Source organism: Spermophilus citellus, assembly GCF_964194105.1.
Source record: "Spermophilus citellus genome assembly, chromosome: 9".
NCBI classification, from domain to species: domain Eukaryota; kingdom Metazoa; phylum Chordata; class Mammalia; order Rodentia; family Sciuridae; genus Spermophilus; species Spermophilus citellus.
In genome coordinates this window covers 135,207,171-135,226,215 of record NC_138191.1, presented here as the reverse complement: position 1 = coordinate 135,226,215, position 19,045 = coordinate 135,207,171, and the positions used below count along the sequence as shown (strand labels likewise).

The 19,045-nt window shown below is 37.4% G+C and overlaps 1 protein-coding gene across 4 annotated transcripts in view; it reads left to right on the top strand.

The window, feature by feature from the left end:
• LOC308656030 (calmodulin-binding transcription activator 1-like) overlaps positions 1-19,045 on the top strand; it is a 103,747-nt gene that overhangs the window by 28,533 nt on the left and 56,169 nt on the right. For all 4 annotated transcript variants that reach the window (XR_014023587.1, XM_081306650.1, XM_081306652.1 and 1 more), the window contains 2 exons: positions 742-811; positions 5,573-5,691. Coding sequence is in view for 3 of the 4 variants with exons in the window: in XM_081306650.1 (XP_081162776.1) it covers positions 742-811; positions 5,573-5,691 (189 nt within the window). In the remaining variant the exon portion in view is untranslated. The remainder of the gene's footprint in view (positions 1-741; positions 812-5,572; positions 5,692-19,045) is intronic.

Genomic DNA, 19,045 nt, shown 5'->3' with positions numbered 1-19,045 from the left:
GCAGGGTTCTTTTTTTCACACACAAATCTTAAGTAGTTGTTTGTGGTGTTGGGGATTCATGCATGCTGGGCAAGCGCTTTGCCACTGAGCTGCATCCCCAGCCCTTATTATTTTACTTCGAGACAGGACCTTACCAAGTTGTCCAGGCTGGTTTTGAGCTTAAGATCCTCCTGCTTCAGCCTCCTGAGTTGCTGGGATTACAGGCATGTGTCACTGCACCTGGCTGTATCTTAAGTTTTTCAACCATCATATGCCTGCAGTGAAAAGAACTTTTTCCCGAAATTTGTGAATAAATTGTTGATAATTTTGTCATTCTCAAATACTTTGTTATGTATTTCTTAAAAACAAGAACATTACTATAATATATTAATCACAATTGGGAAATTAATATTGGGACATCTCTACCCTCTAATCCTCAAATCCTATTTCAGTTTTGCCTGTTGACCCAGCAGTGACCTTTGTTTAAAAAAAAAAATGTGTAATCCGAACCTTGGATACATTCTGTTGTCTCTTCAGTCTTATTTAATACAGAACAGTTCTCAGTCCTTTTTGACTTTCTTGACCTTGACCCTATTGAAGATTGCAGGCCAGTCATTTTGTGGAATGTTCTTTATTTTGGATTTGTATGATGTTTCCTCATGATTAGATTCAGGTTTTGCATCTTTGTCAGGAATATCACAGAAGAGCCAGAATATATCTTTTTCAAAGATTAGTTTTACATTTTATTTTCTGTTTCCTTAGAGCGTTTCCCAAAGTGTATTCTGCGGAACTAGCACCTACTGTGTTCTCAACACCGTGCCACCTATAGAAGGTAGGATTTGAAAAAGCTTTTGACTTAACAGGAAGGGGTGGGCTTGGCAGTGAGAGTGACTCCTCTGTCAGTGCAGTGAATCAGCTTTTGACCAGGACTTAGAAGGCCTGGATTCTGCCTTTTAACTGCTGTGTGATCTTAGATGAGTTACTTAATCCTTCTGGGGTCGCAGAAAGAAAACTCTCCTCATAAGGTTACTGAGGATTCAGAAAGCAATGGATTCAGTCACACAGGAAAGCCAAAGCACTCTGCAGATGTTGGATATTAATAGAACAGTTGTGTAATATTAGAGTCCTATACCAAGTAGTATAGAGTAGGAATAGTGTGGCAATGTGGGAGAAGCCACAGGTCGTGTTTGATCCCAGTTGAGCCACTTGTATCTGTGGATCCTGGACAATGAATCTCAACCTCAGGTTCCTCATCTGTAAAGTGGAAGTAATGAAGCTTTTCTATTTTATCAGAGGATTAACTGAGAAAGTCCAATGTAAAGTATTTTCTGGGTGCTTCATGTATTAGAGTCCCACAAATGCTTACCTCCAGTCAGTAACAGAAAATAGATTTACTTGATCACATGTAACTGAAGTTGGAATTGTATGGAATAAAGCAGGATAGGGTACTCTCAAACCCAAATTGAAGTCATGGATTGAAGGGCTTCTGTGCCTGTACTTTACCTGCCCCATTCACATATTTTTAGATTGAAAATGTAAATGCAGAATAGAAGTTTATCAAACCTGAGTTATGAGTCTACCCAAACCTGGACTAGGGATTTAGTAACATAATTGACAGGATAAAGGTAAATCTGGGCCATCTAAAAATAGGAAGGAGGAGAAAGGTTATTAAAGAGCAAAACTAGTTAATGTTTTTTACTTAAAAAATTTTTTTTTACCCTTTTAAAAATCTTTTCTGTAATTATAATTGGGCTTAATACATTGTGGAGACTTGCATTGGAAAAGAATAATGCAAAATCTGATTAATGCTTGGCACATAGTCAGTGCTTAATTAATATTTATTTTGGATGAACAGTGCTTTGAAGGTCTGAGGTTAGTCAGGACAATGCTGGCTGCTGTGAGCAGTGTGCTGACTTGGATGTAACAATATGTGCTTATGTTTTCCTGAATCAGTTCCTCTCCTACTCATTAAATCTCAGCACATAATAATTAGAGCTAAACAGAAAATTGTAGAGCTTCCTTTTAATTTTACCACTCCAAGTTGTTGATCAAATATATTCCCAATAAGATTTAGCAATTGGATACACTGTTATATCAACTTATTTTGAACAGTTTGGTCTAGAGGTTGAGAGATTAATCATAATCAACTTGATTGAATAACAGTCTTCATCGTTGTAGAACTCATTATTTAATTTTTATTAATTATAAATCAAAACGATGTATAATTTCTAGTTTAGAGTTAATATAGTTATAGTTTACCTTGCAGAAGGCACAGCCTGTCCCAAGGAACATGTCAAATACATTTCTTTATTTAAATAAAGGATTTGGCAACCTGAATCAGAATTTTTGGAAACAAAACTGAAAGCAAGTGTTCTACTTTTTTCTTGTTAACTAAGTGAATGAGCATTTTTATACATTTTAGAAAGATTTAGTTAAATTATAGTATGCCTCTAAAATTATCATTTGGAAAATATTTGAAGGTTGACTAGAAAGGATGGTTCATTCTCTAGAATTATAGCTGTCAGCCAGATAAATCATCTGTCAATTTTAAGAGCTTCACTAGTTATGTTTTTATTGTGAAGTAGGTTAGAAAATTATTTTGTAGAATCATATATCATACGTGCATATTTTGTTAGATAACAGTAGTGAAATGTTTCACTGACATTTGGTTGACACTCCCACCTTGCAGGGTTAGGGTTTGACTATTTGGATTGAAGACTGATGCAGTTGAAACCAGCATATACCTTAATTTTATTAAGATACTGTTATTAGGATTTAAAAACTGGCATGTTATTAATCATTTATAGCTAGTCTAAAAACATTACACAGTAGCTTTTAATTAAAAACACATTTTCATGCAGTATTGCCATGTGAACAGTTCCTTGCCAGTGTAAAAGCAGTTTTTCTTTATTACACTTTAACCAGAAACACCAAAAATTAAAGACATGAGTTTTAACATTTTTGCCTTTTTGAGTTCTTAATACTTTCTTTTCCCCAGTAGTGAAATCACCATATTCATAATGCATAGTGGGAAAATTTACCCAACGTTGTGTTTCTTAAAAACATCCAGTTTACATTAGCATGAGCCTAAGTCCTGGAAATGGTACAGTTTAGAAGCTGATTAAGGGGAACCTGACGGCTGGTCATGGTCTTATTCATTTTTAGGCCCTGGCTGCACATCCCGAGAGTGCTGGATGAGGAAGCCTGGTTGAGATGGCACTTACAGAGCTGCTCTGCTTTTTCTTCTTTAAAAGCCTCTGGGCCGTATCACCACAGCCTGGTTTGGTATCATAGTGGAGGACTGAAGCTTTTCCTGTAACAGCCAGTTGTGGTGTCAAGAACACACACACACACACACACACACACACACACACACACACAGTATTTACCATGGGTAGCTAGGTTCCTTATAGAGGCTTTGGACAGAAAATAGAAAACATGCCAGGTTGTGACCACAAACTCTGAGCCAGAAGCTAAGGTACACTCCTCTGCTCTGAACATCACTGGTTTTCAGAACTCTTTAACAGCCAGCTTTCTCAGAAACAAGACTGTTCATATGCAGTGCAGTGTAAGCCCATCTGTCAAGCACCTAGCACAAGTGCTATTTTCAGAAAAGGTACCCTGTAAATATTGACTATTTGAATTGAGTGTAGATTTTAGAATTTTATCTCTATTCCCCAAACTGTATACATCATCATGGTGATTTTTTAGAAATGAGAATAAAACCACTTTAGGGGCTGAGAGAAGGGAGGTGAAGGCTCCTGTGATTTGGTCTTCTGTGCTTTAAAGTTTTATGGCCCATGGTACCTCCCTCTGGAGGACGAAGTGCAGGGAGCATGCATAAGCACATAAAATTACAAAGGTTTTATAGTGTGTAATTAATACAGAACTTTCTATGAACTTTCTCCTAGTTAACAGTTTCCTTTTGATTTCTAAGTAAGACTTTTTGAAAGTTTAATCTTATTTTGCTATTAAATTAAAACTTTAGAATCTTAAAAGCAATCCATTTTTAAGTTTTTTGAGTTTTTATCCTGTTATAGAAATATATGATGGCATTATAATTCAATTGGTTATGTAGTTTATGGACCAAAAAAGATTTAGTACGATAAAACTCTCTTAAGTTCATCCCTATAAAATATTCTATATGATGTAGTAAATTTTTTTAGACTATTTCTATGCCCAATATTTTCCTTTTAAGATCTTTTCCATGAAAAGAAATGTGTTAATCAGATGAGAAATGTTTGGAGAGAGTTTTCTGAGCTTAAATATTTTAAAATTCTTTTATGTTTTTGCACGTTCAAAAATAGGCTGTGCTAAACAAAATTACTGTGAATAACTAGAAAAATATTGTATTTTACTTTTAACATCATTAACTAATGCCTATATACCTATGTAAGGCTGCTGAATTCTTAAGATGTTATTGAACGATAGTAAATTTTAGAGAGATTTGTGCCTAAAGCAGAATTAGGCACAAATCTAATGATTTGGGAAAACTGAAAATATTAAGTAACTTACCCAAGGTCACACAATTGGAAAATAGCAGAACTGGGCCAGAATCTTGGTCTCTTTAAGTCTGAATTTAGTGTTTCTGTTGTGCCTTATTAATATCAGAAAAAGTTGATACAGCTGTCTTACTGGAGCAAATTTAATCCTTAATGTTTCAGTGTGCTGTTCCTTAATACCTAGTTATTCATTACACCCTATGGTTATATTTTGGGGGAATTTATTTAGCCCTAAGAAAAATTGGATTGGAGTGGGTAATTTGAAATGTTGACCTAAGTGTGCCACAACTGCTAAGGAGTTTTGAACCAGGCAAAGGGACTATGTTATAGGATTCAAATAATAAATGATATGTAAATAAATGACTGAAATAAATGTTATATATATATTTTAGAAGGCATCTTGTAGACTGATTATAGGTTGTCCAACTTAACATCTAGTCTAAAAGTAATTAATTTTTAAAGATTCATTTCAAAGAGTTACATTTTGATGAAATATATTCTGTAGATATGTACATGTATATCAAGTTAATCAAAGTGAGATTTTTCGATTCAAGATAGAAAGGTTAGCTGCAGATTTAACTTCCTGGTATTTATAAGATTTGTGACTTGGTTTTGAAAGGATGAATCACATTTGTATTCAAAGGGATGAAGTGGTATTAGTTAATAAAATACTCATGTATTATTATAATTTTTCTTACCTAAAAATTTTTAAGCTTTTTCAAGTGGTTAATAAAAGATTTTTGGGTTTTGCCAGGTTAAATCATTTTGTAATTATGATGTGCTTCATGGAAACACAGGGGGAAAAAAAACCATTAAAAGTAACATTCTATTTATGGCAGCTGCTGGGATATTCCTTGTTCCCTTGCTTGTGATGGAGCAAAGCTCCATCCTGTTTTAGAACCTTGTGGCCAGCTACCTGCTGCCATCCATCTGATCAGGTTGTAGATGAGTGTTGCTAAGAGGAATAGTGGCCCTCTGCTGCTCTTGGTCTTACAGTGACCAAGCTGAGCTGCTGTTTCTGACCTTGCCAGTTTACTTAATGGGAGGCTTTTCTCTTATTTTGTCTGAATTTATTGTTTTCTTCTTTATAGATGATCATGGGAACAGCAATAGTAGTCATGTAAAAATCTTTTTACCGAAAAAGCTGCTTGAATGTCTGCCGAAATGTTCAAGTTTACCAAAAGAGAGGCACCGTTGGAACACTAATGAGGTAGATAAATTTCTATTTTTAAGGGTATAATTACTTTAAGGACAAATTTTTTAGGTTGTTTTGCTTAGCACTACTTTATATTATGTTAAATTTGAAATATGGAACTAGGAAGTTATCAATGAGAAGAATATTTAATCTGGATTTGACAGAAACCAACTTGTGTCTTGAGCTCTCTTTGATCTGCTTGGCTTGTATTGAAACATGTAAAATGTGCACGCTGACTTAACTAAGGTAGCATGAATTTCTGTGTTTGCATTTTCTTGCCTTTTGGTGCCTTGCTTTTGGTGGTTAACCCTGCCCACATTTCAGTTAAACATTAGTACTGGGTTGTCATAAACTAATAAATATGCAGTGTTAATGTTTCACAGAAAATATAGCATTTTGACAATGTGAAGTTTTTCTAAAATTGGGAAGGAGCAAAGGAGCTTTAGTTTTCTCTGATTAAGAAAGTTTGCTTGGAGCATTAAGACTTTACCTCAATGATGGGCATTTCTACTGAGAATGGAGGTTGTGTGCAGTAGCATCCAAATGGAGGGCAGATTGATGAAAGTTTATTTTCTTGGGCAAAGTGTCTGCTTGTGGTAAGTTTTAATCTGTGAGTTGTAGTATTAGGAGTGCATTGCTTTGTCATCTTTTTAAACTTTGAAATCTGAATACTTTTGTTTAGGGCTATAGCCATTAGTGTGGTGACAAGAATTGGGTATGTGTCCATTTTTAGTGTAGGATAATATTCATTTAGTATGGTGATGGGGAATCATTTTGTGAATTATATTCCTGTAGTTCTGATGGCTGAGGTTACTGTTTTGCTGAGTGACAATATGAATGTTCTAAATCCATTGGTCTGAATACGTTGGTGTTGCTGGCTCAACATTTACTTCAAGTTAGGTTAAAGTTAGTGTATTGGCCTTGACTGGCACTCAGGTTTGTCAGGGCCCAAGAAGAAAACAGTGCTGTCTGATGAGCCTTGATTTTTGAAAGTTCTTGACTCAGTACTTTTGTTTCAAGTTGTGGGAGGTTCCAGGGATGAAAGTGCCTTTCTTTATCATAAGTTACAGATTTAAATACTTTCTATTATTTCCTTGTCTCATCTGATTTCAAATCTCTCTTAAAGTATATACATTTTTGATTATTTGTATAAATGGAATTTTTCGCCTGGGTAGGATCCTTTTGTTTTGACAAACATTAGCTAGTTTAGAGGCCAATGGTTTTAACCAGTTACATATTAACTATTTCGAACATTTTAGATATGAAAATGAAGTATGCTGAAAATTAGTCTTAATCATGTATTGTAACTCTTATCTGCAACATGATATAATTTGGAAGGCATTCATTAACTCTGTACTAGGTTATGGATTATTTAAAAATTCGGTATGTTTCTTAGTATTCCCTGAAACATGTATTGATACGATATTATTATAATTATTCCAGTTTTAAGTATAAAAAAACTTACAATAGGTATAGGTATGTTCTTTTCTTTCTCTCTCCCTCTCTCTCTTTTTTTTTTTTTTTTTTTGGCACTAAGAGTTGAACATAGGGGGCTACAACTGAGCTACATCCCCAGTCTCTTTTTAAAAATGTTTTGAGACAGGCTGTGTTAAGTTACTGTTGGACTAAGTTAGGTAGGTGCTTTTCAATGTTATATTTCAGATAAAATTGGCAATGTAATTATGGTTTAAATTTATATTTAAAGCTAAAAATTACCCAATGATTAAAATTGGTGACTTTAAGAGTCTTATTAAAGTGAGTATAGCATTGTCAGAAATTTACTTGGTAGATTATTTAGATTGGTAGTTTCAAAACTTTTTTTTGAAACTTTTAGCAATGTCCTTCATCTTTCATTAGTTTACCTCTAAATTATTGACATACTTCAGTTTATTACTTGTTAGGTATGGTGTAAAACATCCATAAAGAACTTTCATAGAGGACACAATGAAAAGACAATGAGGAAGTCATTCTTCCAGGACCCAATATATGTATTCTTCTATACCACGGGTTGCTATAGTCCAAGTTCCTGAGAGGAAATGCATCCCTCTTGCTGACTGATGGAATGTAAAATTGGGGTTATGGATAAGAAAAGGTGATTCTCTTTGGCAGGTGATTGCTGCTACAGAGGCACAAAGAAAGTGTGTTCCCAAGGTTGATGGCAGCAGAAGGTGGCACGGCTGAGGAGGGCAGTCAGTCACATAGTGTCCTTGGCCCTTGTGATAGCTTGATCCTGCAGCAGTTTGTTAGCACAACACTGGCGAAAACTCTTAGGAGAAAACTGAATTGATAGGTAAAAGACCTTGGTGTGTTTTTCCTATTTAATTCTTGGCTTCAGGAAAAATAGAGGAATATTAAGTGTGACAGTGGAAGACTTATATTAGGGGTTGTTAATTCCGCAGGGTGTTATGTGGCAGTGAACTGGCTTGGATGTTAGAAGGAGCACAACAATTAGTACAATTACTAAAGCATTTCCTTCTTTGGTCTTGTGGAGTATTGATACTTGCCCATTTTCGTCAGTCTGCCATCCTTTATGTCCCCATTAAAATCTGAAGAAAACCAAGTTGTATGAACTCGCCTCTCGCTGGGGCTTTGTGGTTCTAGGTGCAGGTATATCCTGTTTAGTCAACACTGCTGCGAAACCCCTTGACTCGCTCATCATGTGAAAGACAGCTGCACCATGCTGCTGGGAGACTGTTTCCTTCTAGAGTTGAAATAGATGCTGCGTTTTGGTTAAAGGCCAAGTGAAGCAGTCAGCCTATGTTTAGAAGCCGTGTTGTTTAAAAACAGCATTTCTTGAGATCACCCTTCTTTAGGACAGGGGACACTCACTGGGAGAGGTATGTGGGCCTGAGAGTGGTCAAGTGCGTGATATAGTTGTGTTTTCCATCTCACTCTGCACAGCATGTTTGCCAAGTAAGACTGGGGGTCGGAGCTGCCTGTGAAAAATAGCAGCTGTCATCTTTCTTGGTCTCCTGTGTCTTCACCGCCTGCCCTCTGCTAAATGTGTATGGTTGAAATCCTGGACATAAAGTGACTCCTCTTATATTAAGGAATTCCTTTACTCAGATTTGGGTTAAAATATTTGTGGCTATTCAAGAAACCAGCTTTTATACTTGTGCCTGCCTGTGCTTATGCACGTGTGTGTCGGGGAGAGGGTGTGAGACAGGGCCCATGCACATGTTGCCATTTATTGAGTTCCCATTCTTTGCTAGTGACTGGGTATTTTATATAATTATTTCTAAGCTTTGTAATAATATTTTAAAATGGGTAATATTTCCTATTAGATATGAAGAAGTATAGGTAGGATAGGGTTGAATAATTTGGTCAAGACAACACATTTGATAGGGTCTGTTTCTGAACTTAGTTTCTTTCATGTTACTTATTAATGCCCAGGAACTTTCATTCTATTATTTGTTGTCTAGGCTTTTAATTGAAGACTCTTTAACTCTAAGCTGCTTTAGTGTACTCAGCAAATCCATTCTGTATAGTACTTTTGAATTAGAAGGAGTTGTGGAGAATTAATATTGGCGGCGGGGGGGTGGTGGTGGTGGTGGGGGTGGTCAGTGCGAACATTTGGTGCAGCTGAAAGTCACCAAAAGAAGACTTTGACAAGATGAGGGATCTTTGGTCTAGTTAAGCTATTTTAAACCTTTTCTAACCTATTGAAATACATAAAACTCCTGTCCTTCTTGAATGTTATTTACAGTTGCAGAATAAATTAGATGCTGTACCTAAAAACATATCAATTTTAGATTATTCTTTTCTCAACCACAAGTACTCTTCCCAAGGTTCTGAAGACCAGAGAGGAAATGATGATGACTACAACAGTAATTGTTGGAAGCAACATTTATTGAACGTATATTGTATACTAGTCACTATTCAGTCTTTTACATGAATAATCACATTGAATCTTTGAATTAATGCTATGAGACGGGTTATTTGATTATCTTTGTATTATAGATGAGGAAACTTGAGACATGGAGATGTTACATAATGTTCCCAGAGTTGGAGCTAGTTGCAAAGGGAGGGTCTGGGAAGTCCAGTCCCTGCAGCCTGACTTCGGGGCTCATAAACCCTCCTGTTGTGTCCCAAAGAACAATTTCAAGTGGGCTTTTCCATGATCTTTCAGCATTTTAATGACTTCTAATCCTTTTATAGAATTGTTTGACATTTTTATTCAGTTGTATCTTCAAGTATTATATATAAACAATGTATTTTTGCAAGCTTATTTTTAAAAAGTAAGCAAGCACTTATTTTCTAGAGAAATAGGTTTGATTTTTAATCATGAATATTATTAATATGTGGGCTTTGGATAATGAAGAAAATATATTAAGAGTAGAAATTTTATACCAGTACTTGGGGTTAGGCCTGATTTGTATTTTTGGCGCAGGGGAGAAAGACTGTATGAAACACAGAGCATGTTCTTTAATGGAATCCACTCTTATTGCATAATCGGTTGGTATTCACATCTGTATTAGGTGAACTATTACAAGATTTCTACATTTTAAGTTATTATTTTTAAGTCCCAGAGCCAGAAATAATTATGCTAATGCAACTTTCTGATTGCACAAATGACTACTTCATAATTACACTTATTAGTACTCCATATATGTTGTCCAGACTGAAATTTCTTTTGTTTAGTCATTAATTAACTGTTTGACTTAAAATATAACTGCTGCATTCCCAAGTCTCCAGATTTCAAATGGCTTTCTTCCAAGTGGAATGTGGTACCATCAACCTTTTATAATGAAAAACGATTGCCCTGAATATGTTCAAATCACTTTTGTGTGCTGTTTTTGAACTATTAATGTTCTTTCATTTATTTGTTTTTCTTCTAGTACAAAGTTTCTCTAGAGTAAGCAAACAATAGAATGCTAGTTTATACTGATTCTTAAAGTGACATTACATGTTTTTAGTTGGTAGTAGCTTCAGAAATTTTAATATTAAAAATGCCTTTTTTTTTTTTTGGTACTGAGGATTGAACCAGAAGGATTATACCTCTGAGATACAGGCCTAGCACTCTTAAAAAAAATTTTTTTTTTTAATATTTATTTTTTAGTTTTTTAGGTGGACACAATATCTACATTATTTTTATGTGGTCCTGAGGATCGAACCGAGTGCCTCACGCGTGCTAGGCAAGCGCTCTATCACTTGAGCCACAACCCCGGCCCCCCTAGCACTCTTTTTTTTTTTTTTCTTAGATACATGACAATAGTGGAGTGCATTACATTCATAATTATCCATTTGTAGCACAATTTTTTATAACTCTGTATGTAAAGTATGTTCATGTAAAATTATGCCTTTATACATGAGCTCTTTTTTTTTGCATTACAATTCTTAATACACCTTTATACCACAATTTATCATATCTCTGTTTGTATATAAGGTATGTCGACACCAAATTCACATCTTCATACATGAATTTAGTATAATGATGACCGTCTCCTTCCCCTATCCTTGCTATTCCTTTTCTCCCTCCCTTTCCCTCCCACCCCTATTTCCTATCTAGAGGTGATTTTTCACCCATGCCCTCTCTCCCTACTCCACTTTGAGTCACCCCCCTTATATCAGAGAAAACATTTGGTATTTGTTTTTCTGGGATTGGCTAACTTCACTTAGCATAATCTTCTCTAATGGCATCCATTTCCCTGCAAATGCCATGATCTTATTCTTTTTTAGTGCTGAGTAATATTTCATTGTGAATAAATGCTACATTTTTTAATCCATTCATCCACTGAAGGATATCTAGGTTGGCTCCACAGTTTAGCTATTGTGAATTGTGCTTCTATAAACATTGATGTGCTATGTCCCTGTAGTATGCTGTTTCTAGGTCCTTTGGGTATAGTCCGAGAAGAGGAATAGCTGGTCAAATGGTGGTTCCATTCCCAGCTTTCCAAGGAATCTCCATACTGCTTTCCAAATTGGCTGCAGTAATTTGCAGTGCCACCAGCAGTGTATGAGTGTACCTTTTTCCCTCATCCTTGCCAACACTTGTTGTTGTTTGTCTTCATAATGGCTGCCATTCTTACTGGGGTGAGATGATATCTTAGAGTAGTTTTGATTCGCATTTCATTTCTCTGATTGCTAGAGATGATGAGCATTATTTTGTATATTTGTTGATTGTATATCCTCTTCTGAGAAATGTCTGTTCAGGTCCTTGGCCCATTTATTGATTGGATTATTTGTTTTTTGGGTGCTTATCTTGCTGAGCTCTTTATATACCCTAGAGATTAGAGCTCTGTCTGATGTGTAAGGGGTAAAAATTTGTTCCCAGGGTGTAGGCTGTCTATTCACCTCACAGATTATTTCTTTTGCCAATAAGAGACTTTTTAGTTTGAATCTATCCCATTTGTTGATTTTTGGTTTTAATTCTTGTGCTATAGGAGTCTTATTAAGGAAGTTGGGGCCTAATCCCACATGATGAAGATTAGGGCCTACTTTTTCTTCTATTAGATGCAGAGTCTCTGGTCTAATTCCTAGGTCCTTGATTCATTTGGAGTCAACTTTTGCCTAGCACTCTTTTTTAAAAATATTTTTTCAGTTGTTGATGGATCTTTATTTTTATTTATTTATTTATATGTGGTGTGAGGATTGAAACCAGTGCCTCACACATGTCAGGCAAGTGCTCTACCACTGAGCCACAACCCCAGCCCCCTAACATTCTTTTTAAAAATTTGAAATAGACTCCCCCTGAGTTACCCAGACTGACCTTGAACTTGGGATCTTTCTATCTCAGCCTCCCAATTAGCTGAGATTACATGCATGCAACATAGCCCACAGTGTGTAGGGAAAAATTCTTGAGTGCGCTTGTATTTTTAATTTTTTTTGTATAATTTTATAAAGTTGCCAATCGAGGGTTGTAATTTTTCAGTGATTGGTTTTGCTAGATAACATTTTTGTGTTCTCTCTCTTTGAAATATGAAACCACATTATTTTCATTAAATTTTTTTTTTATAGTTGTAGATGGACAGCATGCCTTCATTTTACGTGCTTAAATTTTTGTATGTGGTGCTAAGGATCGAACCCAATGCCTCACACGTGCTAGACAAGTGCTCTGCCGCTGAGCCCCAGCCCCAGCCCCTGAAACTACAATTTTTGAGGGATCATTTAGGACTCCTTAAACTTCCTAAATGTGCTCTACATTGAGAAGCGCAGGTGAATCTAATTATAAAGGCTATTGAGATATTTTGGCTCTGATGACCTGGAAAGTTTGTTAACCCTGAAGTAGGGCTTTGTTTTGACAGAGCTACTGGCTTGATGGTCCCAGATTATTTTCTGAACCCAGGCAGGTCTTTTCTGATTAAATTGCAAATATGAAATAGCATGTGAACAGCAAACATAGAGCTGAACTTGAAGAGTGACGTCATTTTGTTTTTGAACACAGTGCATGCAATCAAGTTTCAAATTAAATGTGATAATCTTGTGGCAGTTGGATTAAGTGTAATTCCTCTGTTCAACTTAGTATGAAGTGAGATAATTGGATTCCCAAACCCAAGTAGCAAAGGTCTGTTATCAGACAGCTTATGTCAGCTTGGCACTTTTGCCTGGGGAGAAGTGGAAGTAGGCAGGATGTTTTGGAATCTGTGCTGGGCTGCATGTCCTTCCACCGTGGGGAGAGTGGACAGATGAAGACTGTCCCGTATAGCACATTTGAATGAGAAATGGTAAGAGAAGCAGCTCTCACCTGTAGAGAATAGTGCTCATAATATTTGAGTAAGATGTTAAAGAAAATGTTCCATAAAGGGAAAAACTTCCTGTGGACCCATTTCAATTTGTACCAAAACAATTTTATTGTAATTTTACTTCAGTATGTAGCACCTAGAAGAATATCTGGCCCATGGTTATTGTTCAGAAATGCTTGTTGAATAAATGAAATAAAATCATAAAAATGGCAGTATAGATTTCTTAATTTCTGGAATTCTTATGCAGATAAAAAACTTAGATGTATATGTTACATAAATAGAAACTATAAACTAGTAAAATTTCTATTAAAGGTCTTAGTGAATTTGATGGATGATGTTTTCTCAAAACTAAGTTGTTTCTTGCAACATGAATCTCATTCTGATTGTTCTCCAGCAGGTTCTTTGGAATTTGGTGATACTGTACCATGCCCTTCTCCATGGAGAAACTGTTCTGTTTTTTTTCTCCACAGCAGTCATTTCTATAAGTCTATATTAGGCCTTGGTACAAATATGTCATTTAATCTTAGATTTATTTCTGGTTTTTCTCATTAGCCCAAGAATGACTTAAATGACACCACTGGATACTAAGGTGAATTTAATTACAAATTTTAAACTTGAGCAATGAATTTTTATGTTACAACATATTTATTATAGGTATTCCTTATTCAGATTACAAATTTTGAAATTAAAAGTTTCTTAGGAAGCCTTGAACCTCTGATAGTATTCCACAGAACCTGAGTGGAGAACCTCTGCTCTCTTGAATGAAAAGAATGCAGAACTGGCTCAGAAGCTGGTTCTCGTCTTGGCTCTGTCATTGGTCAGCCTCCTCAAGTCTTAAGCAATGGTGCACAGAGACCTTTAATAAAGATTTTTGTTGCTCTCAAAGGTGTTTGGAAGTGCAGCACCTTCTAGAGAGGCTTGGCTCCAGCTTGGGAAGTTCATTTTTAATGTTAACTGTCTTTTTATAAAGTGTACAATTCAGTGATTTTTCATATATCCACAAAGTTATGCGAGCACCACCACTTCTAATTCCAGAATGTTTCCTTCCCCGTGACAGCCTCTGCACTCGGTGGGGTTGACACATGCAGCATCTCTTCTGAGCTCTTGAGATTCTTCTGTGGTATTGTCTCGAGTTTCCTTACTTGTCTAGTACTGGAGTTGAACTTTGGACAGATTGTCCTTTTGTCCATTTCATAACTTACTGTGCTGTTTGCTGAGCTTGCTTTTAAAAAATATTGAGGCATAAATGAAGATCCACTTTGAGTCCACACTTTAAAAAAATTTTTTCTTTTAATATTTTTAATATTTTCTTGTCAATAGATCTTTATTTTATTGATTTATATGCAGGGCTGAGAATCGAACCCAGGGCCTCACACTTGCTAGGCAGATGCTCTTCTACTGAGCCACAACCCCAGCCACACTTTTTGAAGGTGGGTGGGAAGCACTTGAGGGGAGTTTCAGTTGCAGTTGAAAGCTCTGTGTTCTCTGCAGACACCATATTGATGTTATGTGGAGGAAAGTAGACCACCCTTTTTAGTAATGATGGGGCCTGGTATAAACGAGAGTCTGAGTCCTCTGGGAGGGTGGGCTGCCATGGAAAGGGAAGAATCGTGGAGAAAATGGCATTCTTTGGCTTAGAGGACTTCAGACTAAAGCTGGTCACAATCACCTTTCATTTGCTGGTCTCCATTTGTCTGTTTCAGACCCTCCCCACTCCCCCCAAGGCCCAAGAATGTACATTTTGAACACATACCCAGAGAAACCCACCTGGCTGAGAGCACTCAGCCTAGATGCCTGTTTTAATTAACATCACGTGACCTTGGCCTTTGCTTTGCTGTCCCCATACCACTCCAGTGTATTTTGGGAGACTTCAGCTACAGGGATATAATTGAGTCTCTTAGAGTCCCTTTCTCATGTCTTTAGCTAGTGAGTTCCTAAGGGTCATGGAATGCAGAGTTGTTCTTTGGGTACTTTATCTAAGGTATCTGTTAATGCTTTGAGCCTTTCAAAACAGTGGTGTCCATGGTGGGGGTATGTGGAAGCATAGTCTGATTTTTTTTTTTTTTAGTTGTAGGTGGACACAATATTGTATTTATTTATTTGTTTATTTTTATGTGGTTCTGAGGATTGAACCCTGTGCCTCATGTGTGCTAGGCAAGCTGTCTACTACTGAGCCACAACCCAGGCCCCACTGAGCCACAACCCCAGCCCGCATTGTCTGATTTTTTTGGACATTTGTTTTGAGGCTGCAGCATGAAGGGAAGGTCCTTCTTCCCCATTTTTTTTTTTTCATTTCCATTTAAGCCCAAGTAGCTGAAAGCATCTGAATCCTGAAGCTGAATGTCATAACCTATCATTTTACCTAATCTGCCTACCTGCCAGATGTTTCTGTTCTCTTTGTAATTATAAAGTCCTGTTGAAGATTTTCAAAGAAGTTCCTAAATACTTTTACACTGTAGATGGGATTGCAAATTAGTATAACCGCTATGGAAATCAGTATGGAGGCTCCTCAAAAGTCAGGAATGGAATCACCCTGTGACCCAGCTTACCACCCCTCAGTATTTATCCTAAAGAATTAGAGTCATCATACTGTAGTAATATATTTCATACCCATATTTAGAGCAGCACAATTCACAATAGCCAAACTGTGGAACCAGTCTAGGTGTCTGTCAATGAATGAATGGATAAAGAATATGTGGTATATATACACAATGGAGTTTAATTCAGCCATGAGGAAAAATGAAGTTGTCATTTGCAGGAAAATGGGTGGAACTTAAAAACATTATGTTAAATGAAATAAGCCAGCCTCAGAAGGTCAAGAGCCATATGTTCTCTCTTATATGCGGAAGCTGGAGAGGAAAAAGGAAAAGAAATGTGTTAGAAGGGTACATCATGAAAATCAAAGGGAGATCAGTAGAGGAGAAGGGACCAGGGGAGTGGGGGAGAGTGAGGCAGGAAGTGCTGGGGAGTGATATTGGCCAAATTATAGTTACATTGTGTGCAGGTACAAATATGTACCAACAAATTCCACTGTTATATACAACTTTATATAAGGCACCAATAAAAAAATCTGGGATAATGTTCCTAAAAAATATCCCAAGTTTTCCAGTATTGATGCTTTTGAAAAGCTGGAAAATCAAATGAAAAACAGGAACAAAAAGAAATTCGTTCTAAATGATGAGAAGCTGCAGCTGAGCCAGGGTGAATGTGGTGAAGGAAGTGTGCATGGGCGATGCTGCTTCCTCTGCACGGCGGGGGTCCTCGGGCAGCTTTGTGCTTCTGTGAGTTCTCTCTCTTTTTTTTTTTTTTTTAAAAATTTTTTTTCTGTGAGTTCCGACATGCTTCTGGGGTGGTGTTCACTGGTGGTGAAGGGTATAGAGATGAAATAAAGGTAAACTTTAAAGGACCTAGAATTTATACTTGAGAAAGGTGGAAATGCAGAGGGTCTTCAGCTCTGGGGAATTGGGCAGCAGGGTGTATGCACCCAAGTGCCTGGGCCTGCTCCTCCAGGTGGGGTGTTGTGGTAGACCTGGGATAGAATTCTGTGCAGACTTCATAGCTCTGTGGTCATTTTATTGTGATTTCAAAGTAGTTTATGGGAAGGGAGAAAAAGTTCCTATGTGCAAGAAACAAGAAGGCAGAAAAATCACTTGCCTGGGCACAAGTAGCCTGCTGTGACACCACGTCAGGAGAGAAGCAGGTGATCTGAACGGCTGAGAACAAGGCCCAGGCCAGACTTCTGAGCAGGGAGAGACGTCATTCTGTGTGGCTCTCATTCAGGGAATTGTTGAGGAGACCGCTGTGGGTGGCACTGTGGTGGAGATTAGAAGGCCTGGGAAACACATGGTGGCATCACACCCTCTTCATGCTCTGACTCTGAGAGAAGCTGATCCAAAGAGAGGCTTGTTTGGTTGGCAGATGGGGTTCTTATTCACCAAGGCTACAAAGGGGCACTTTTTCAGAACAAGAAGAGGGAGAAGCATTTAAATATATTCTTGTTTTTAAAAGTTGAAGAGTTGAAAGGGCAAGCAAATGCCATCAGCTTCCTGTTTTTGAGAAAGGGTGCTTAACTTGGAACTAAGCAGGATCTGTATGACAGGTTGGAGTAGAATCATTTCCCATTTTTCCTGACACATTTTTAAGTAGTGTGGTAAGAAATCCCCGTTCTTGGTGTCAGAGGACATTTGTTAATATGCAAGTTAAAATTTTTATTTTTGTACAGTTGAACAAGATTTAGACTTCTTAACTGATTATTTAAGAATATTTTTTATTAAAATTTTCAGTTACTAATCAAAATTTTGATATTAAAACATTTTCCAGAAATTTTAAACAACACATTCCTCAAGCAATTCAGAGAACCTGCTGTGTGGTGATTATGTATTTTTTATTTCATAAATGACAATAGTGACAGATAAGTGCTTTGGAGTTAGCATCCATCATGATTTAATATACTGCATAAATTTATACTCTTTCATAAATTTATACTCTTTCACTATGCCTTGGTTGGCTTTCCCTGCTGGATTGTAAGTTCTGGGTGAGCAGAGATCTTGGTCTGCTGTATTCACTGATGTATCCTGTGAGCTTAGAGTAGTTCCCGGCACCCAGAGTGCCCTGGGACCTTTCATTGAATGGACGAATGAGGAGGAGTCCATCAGTCCACAGTGTCAAGTTGCTATTCACATGGGCTGCTCTTACTTTTTCCCTGCATTAGATGGCCTGGCATAGTAATAGTCATCAGTGGCACCCGGCAAATTCAAGGCAGCTACCCCTGAACAGCTTGTGATATGGAGGAGGTAGCCAACAAGGGTTCCTGTGTACGAGCAGATTCCTAGAACTAGGAGGGGATGGAGTGGGGCAGGCATGCTCAGTTCTCATCTCAGACTCCTTGATCAGTTGAGGTGCTCTGCTAGGCGTGAAGGAGGGCGGGGAAGGAAGCCAAGGCCATCTTCTCTGGAGTTCTTGCCTGGTGGCAACACAAAGGCTGGGAAAAGAGGATGCTCGTTTCCTGCCTGTTGATTCCCAAAGTACCTATAGAAAATGGCCAGGCCTCCCAGAAGCCTACCATCAGAAATACATGGTTGTCTCTTCAGATTTTTCTGTGCCAGTGTGGAGATACATATATAGTTTATTAACCCAGAATAAGTTTACCTCACATGTAGTTTTATAACCTGACTTCTCTTTTAATAGGTTATTAGGCCTCTTTTGACAGTGATCCATAGTATCATGTTTATTGATGCATATTAATATTCTTTTTTATTTCATGTCATCATTTTTATATTCAGCAGTATTTTGGGGGGGCCTGTTGTATACCAGGCTTTGGTTGTAGATGCTGTGAGGGTACCAGACAGACAGTTCTGTTCTCTTGGCGCTTATAGTTTGGAGAGAACGAAAAACAGTAATACAAGTAAGTGAGTAAATTAGAGCTTTAGAGAGCGCTAGATACTGAGATGTGAGCACTGTGAATTCGTTAGGGAAGGCCTGAAATCTGAATGGTGAAAGGAGGCCAGTTGCCTGAGAAGAGGATATAGGGAAGAAAACATTCTAGGCAGAGGGCACAGCCTGTGCAAAGCCTCTGATGCAGGAATGTGCTTGGTGTGAGGACCCTAGAAGAAACACGGTTGGAACAGAGTGAGGCAAGCAGGGTGGGGTGGACCTGGGGAGCAGGCTCTGGGATTTAGTCTTAAGGG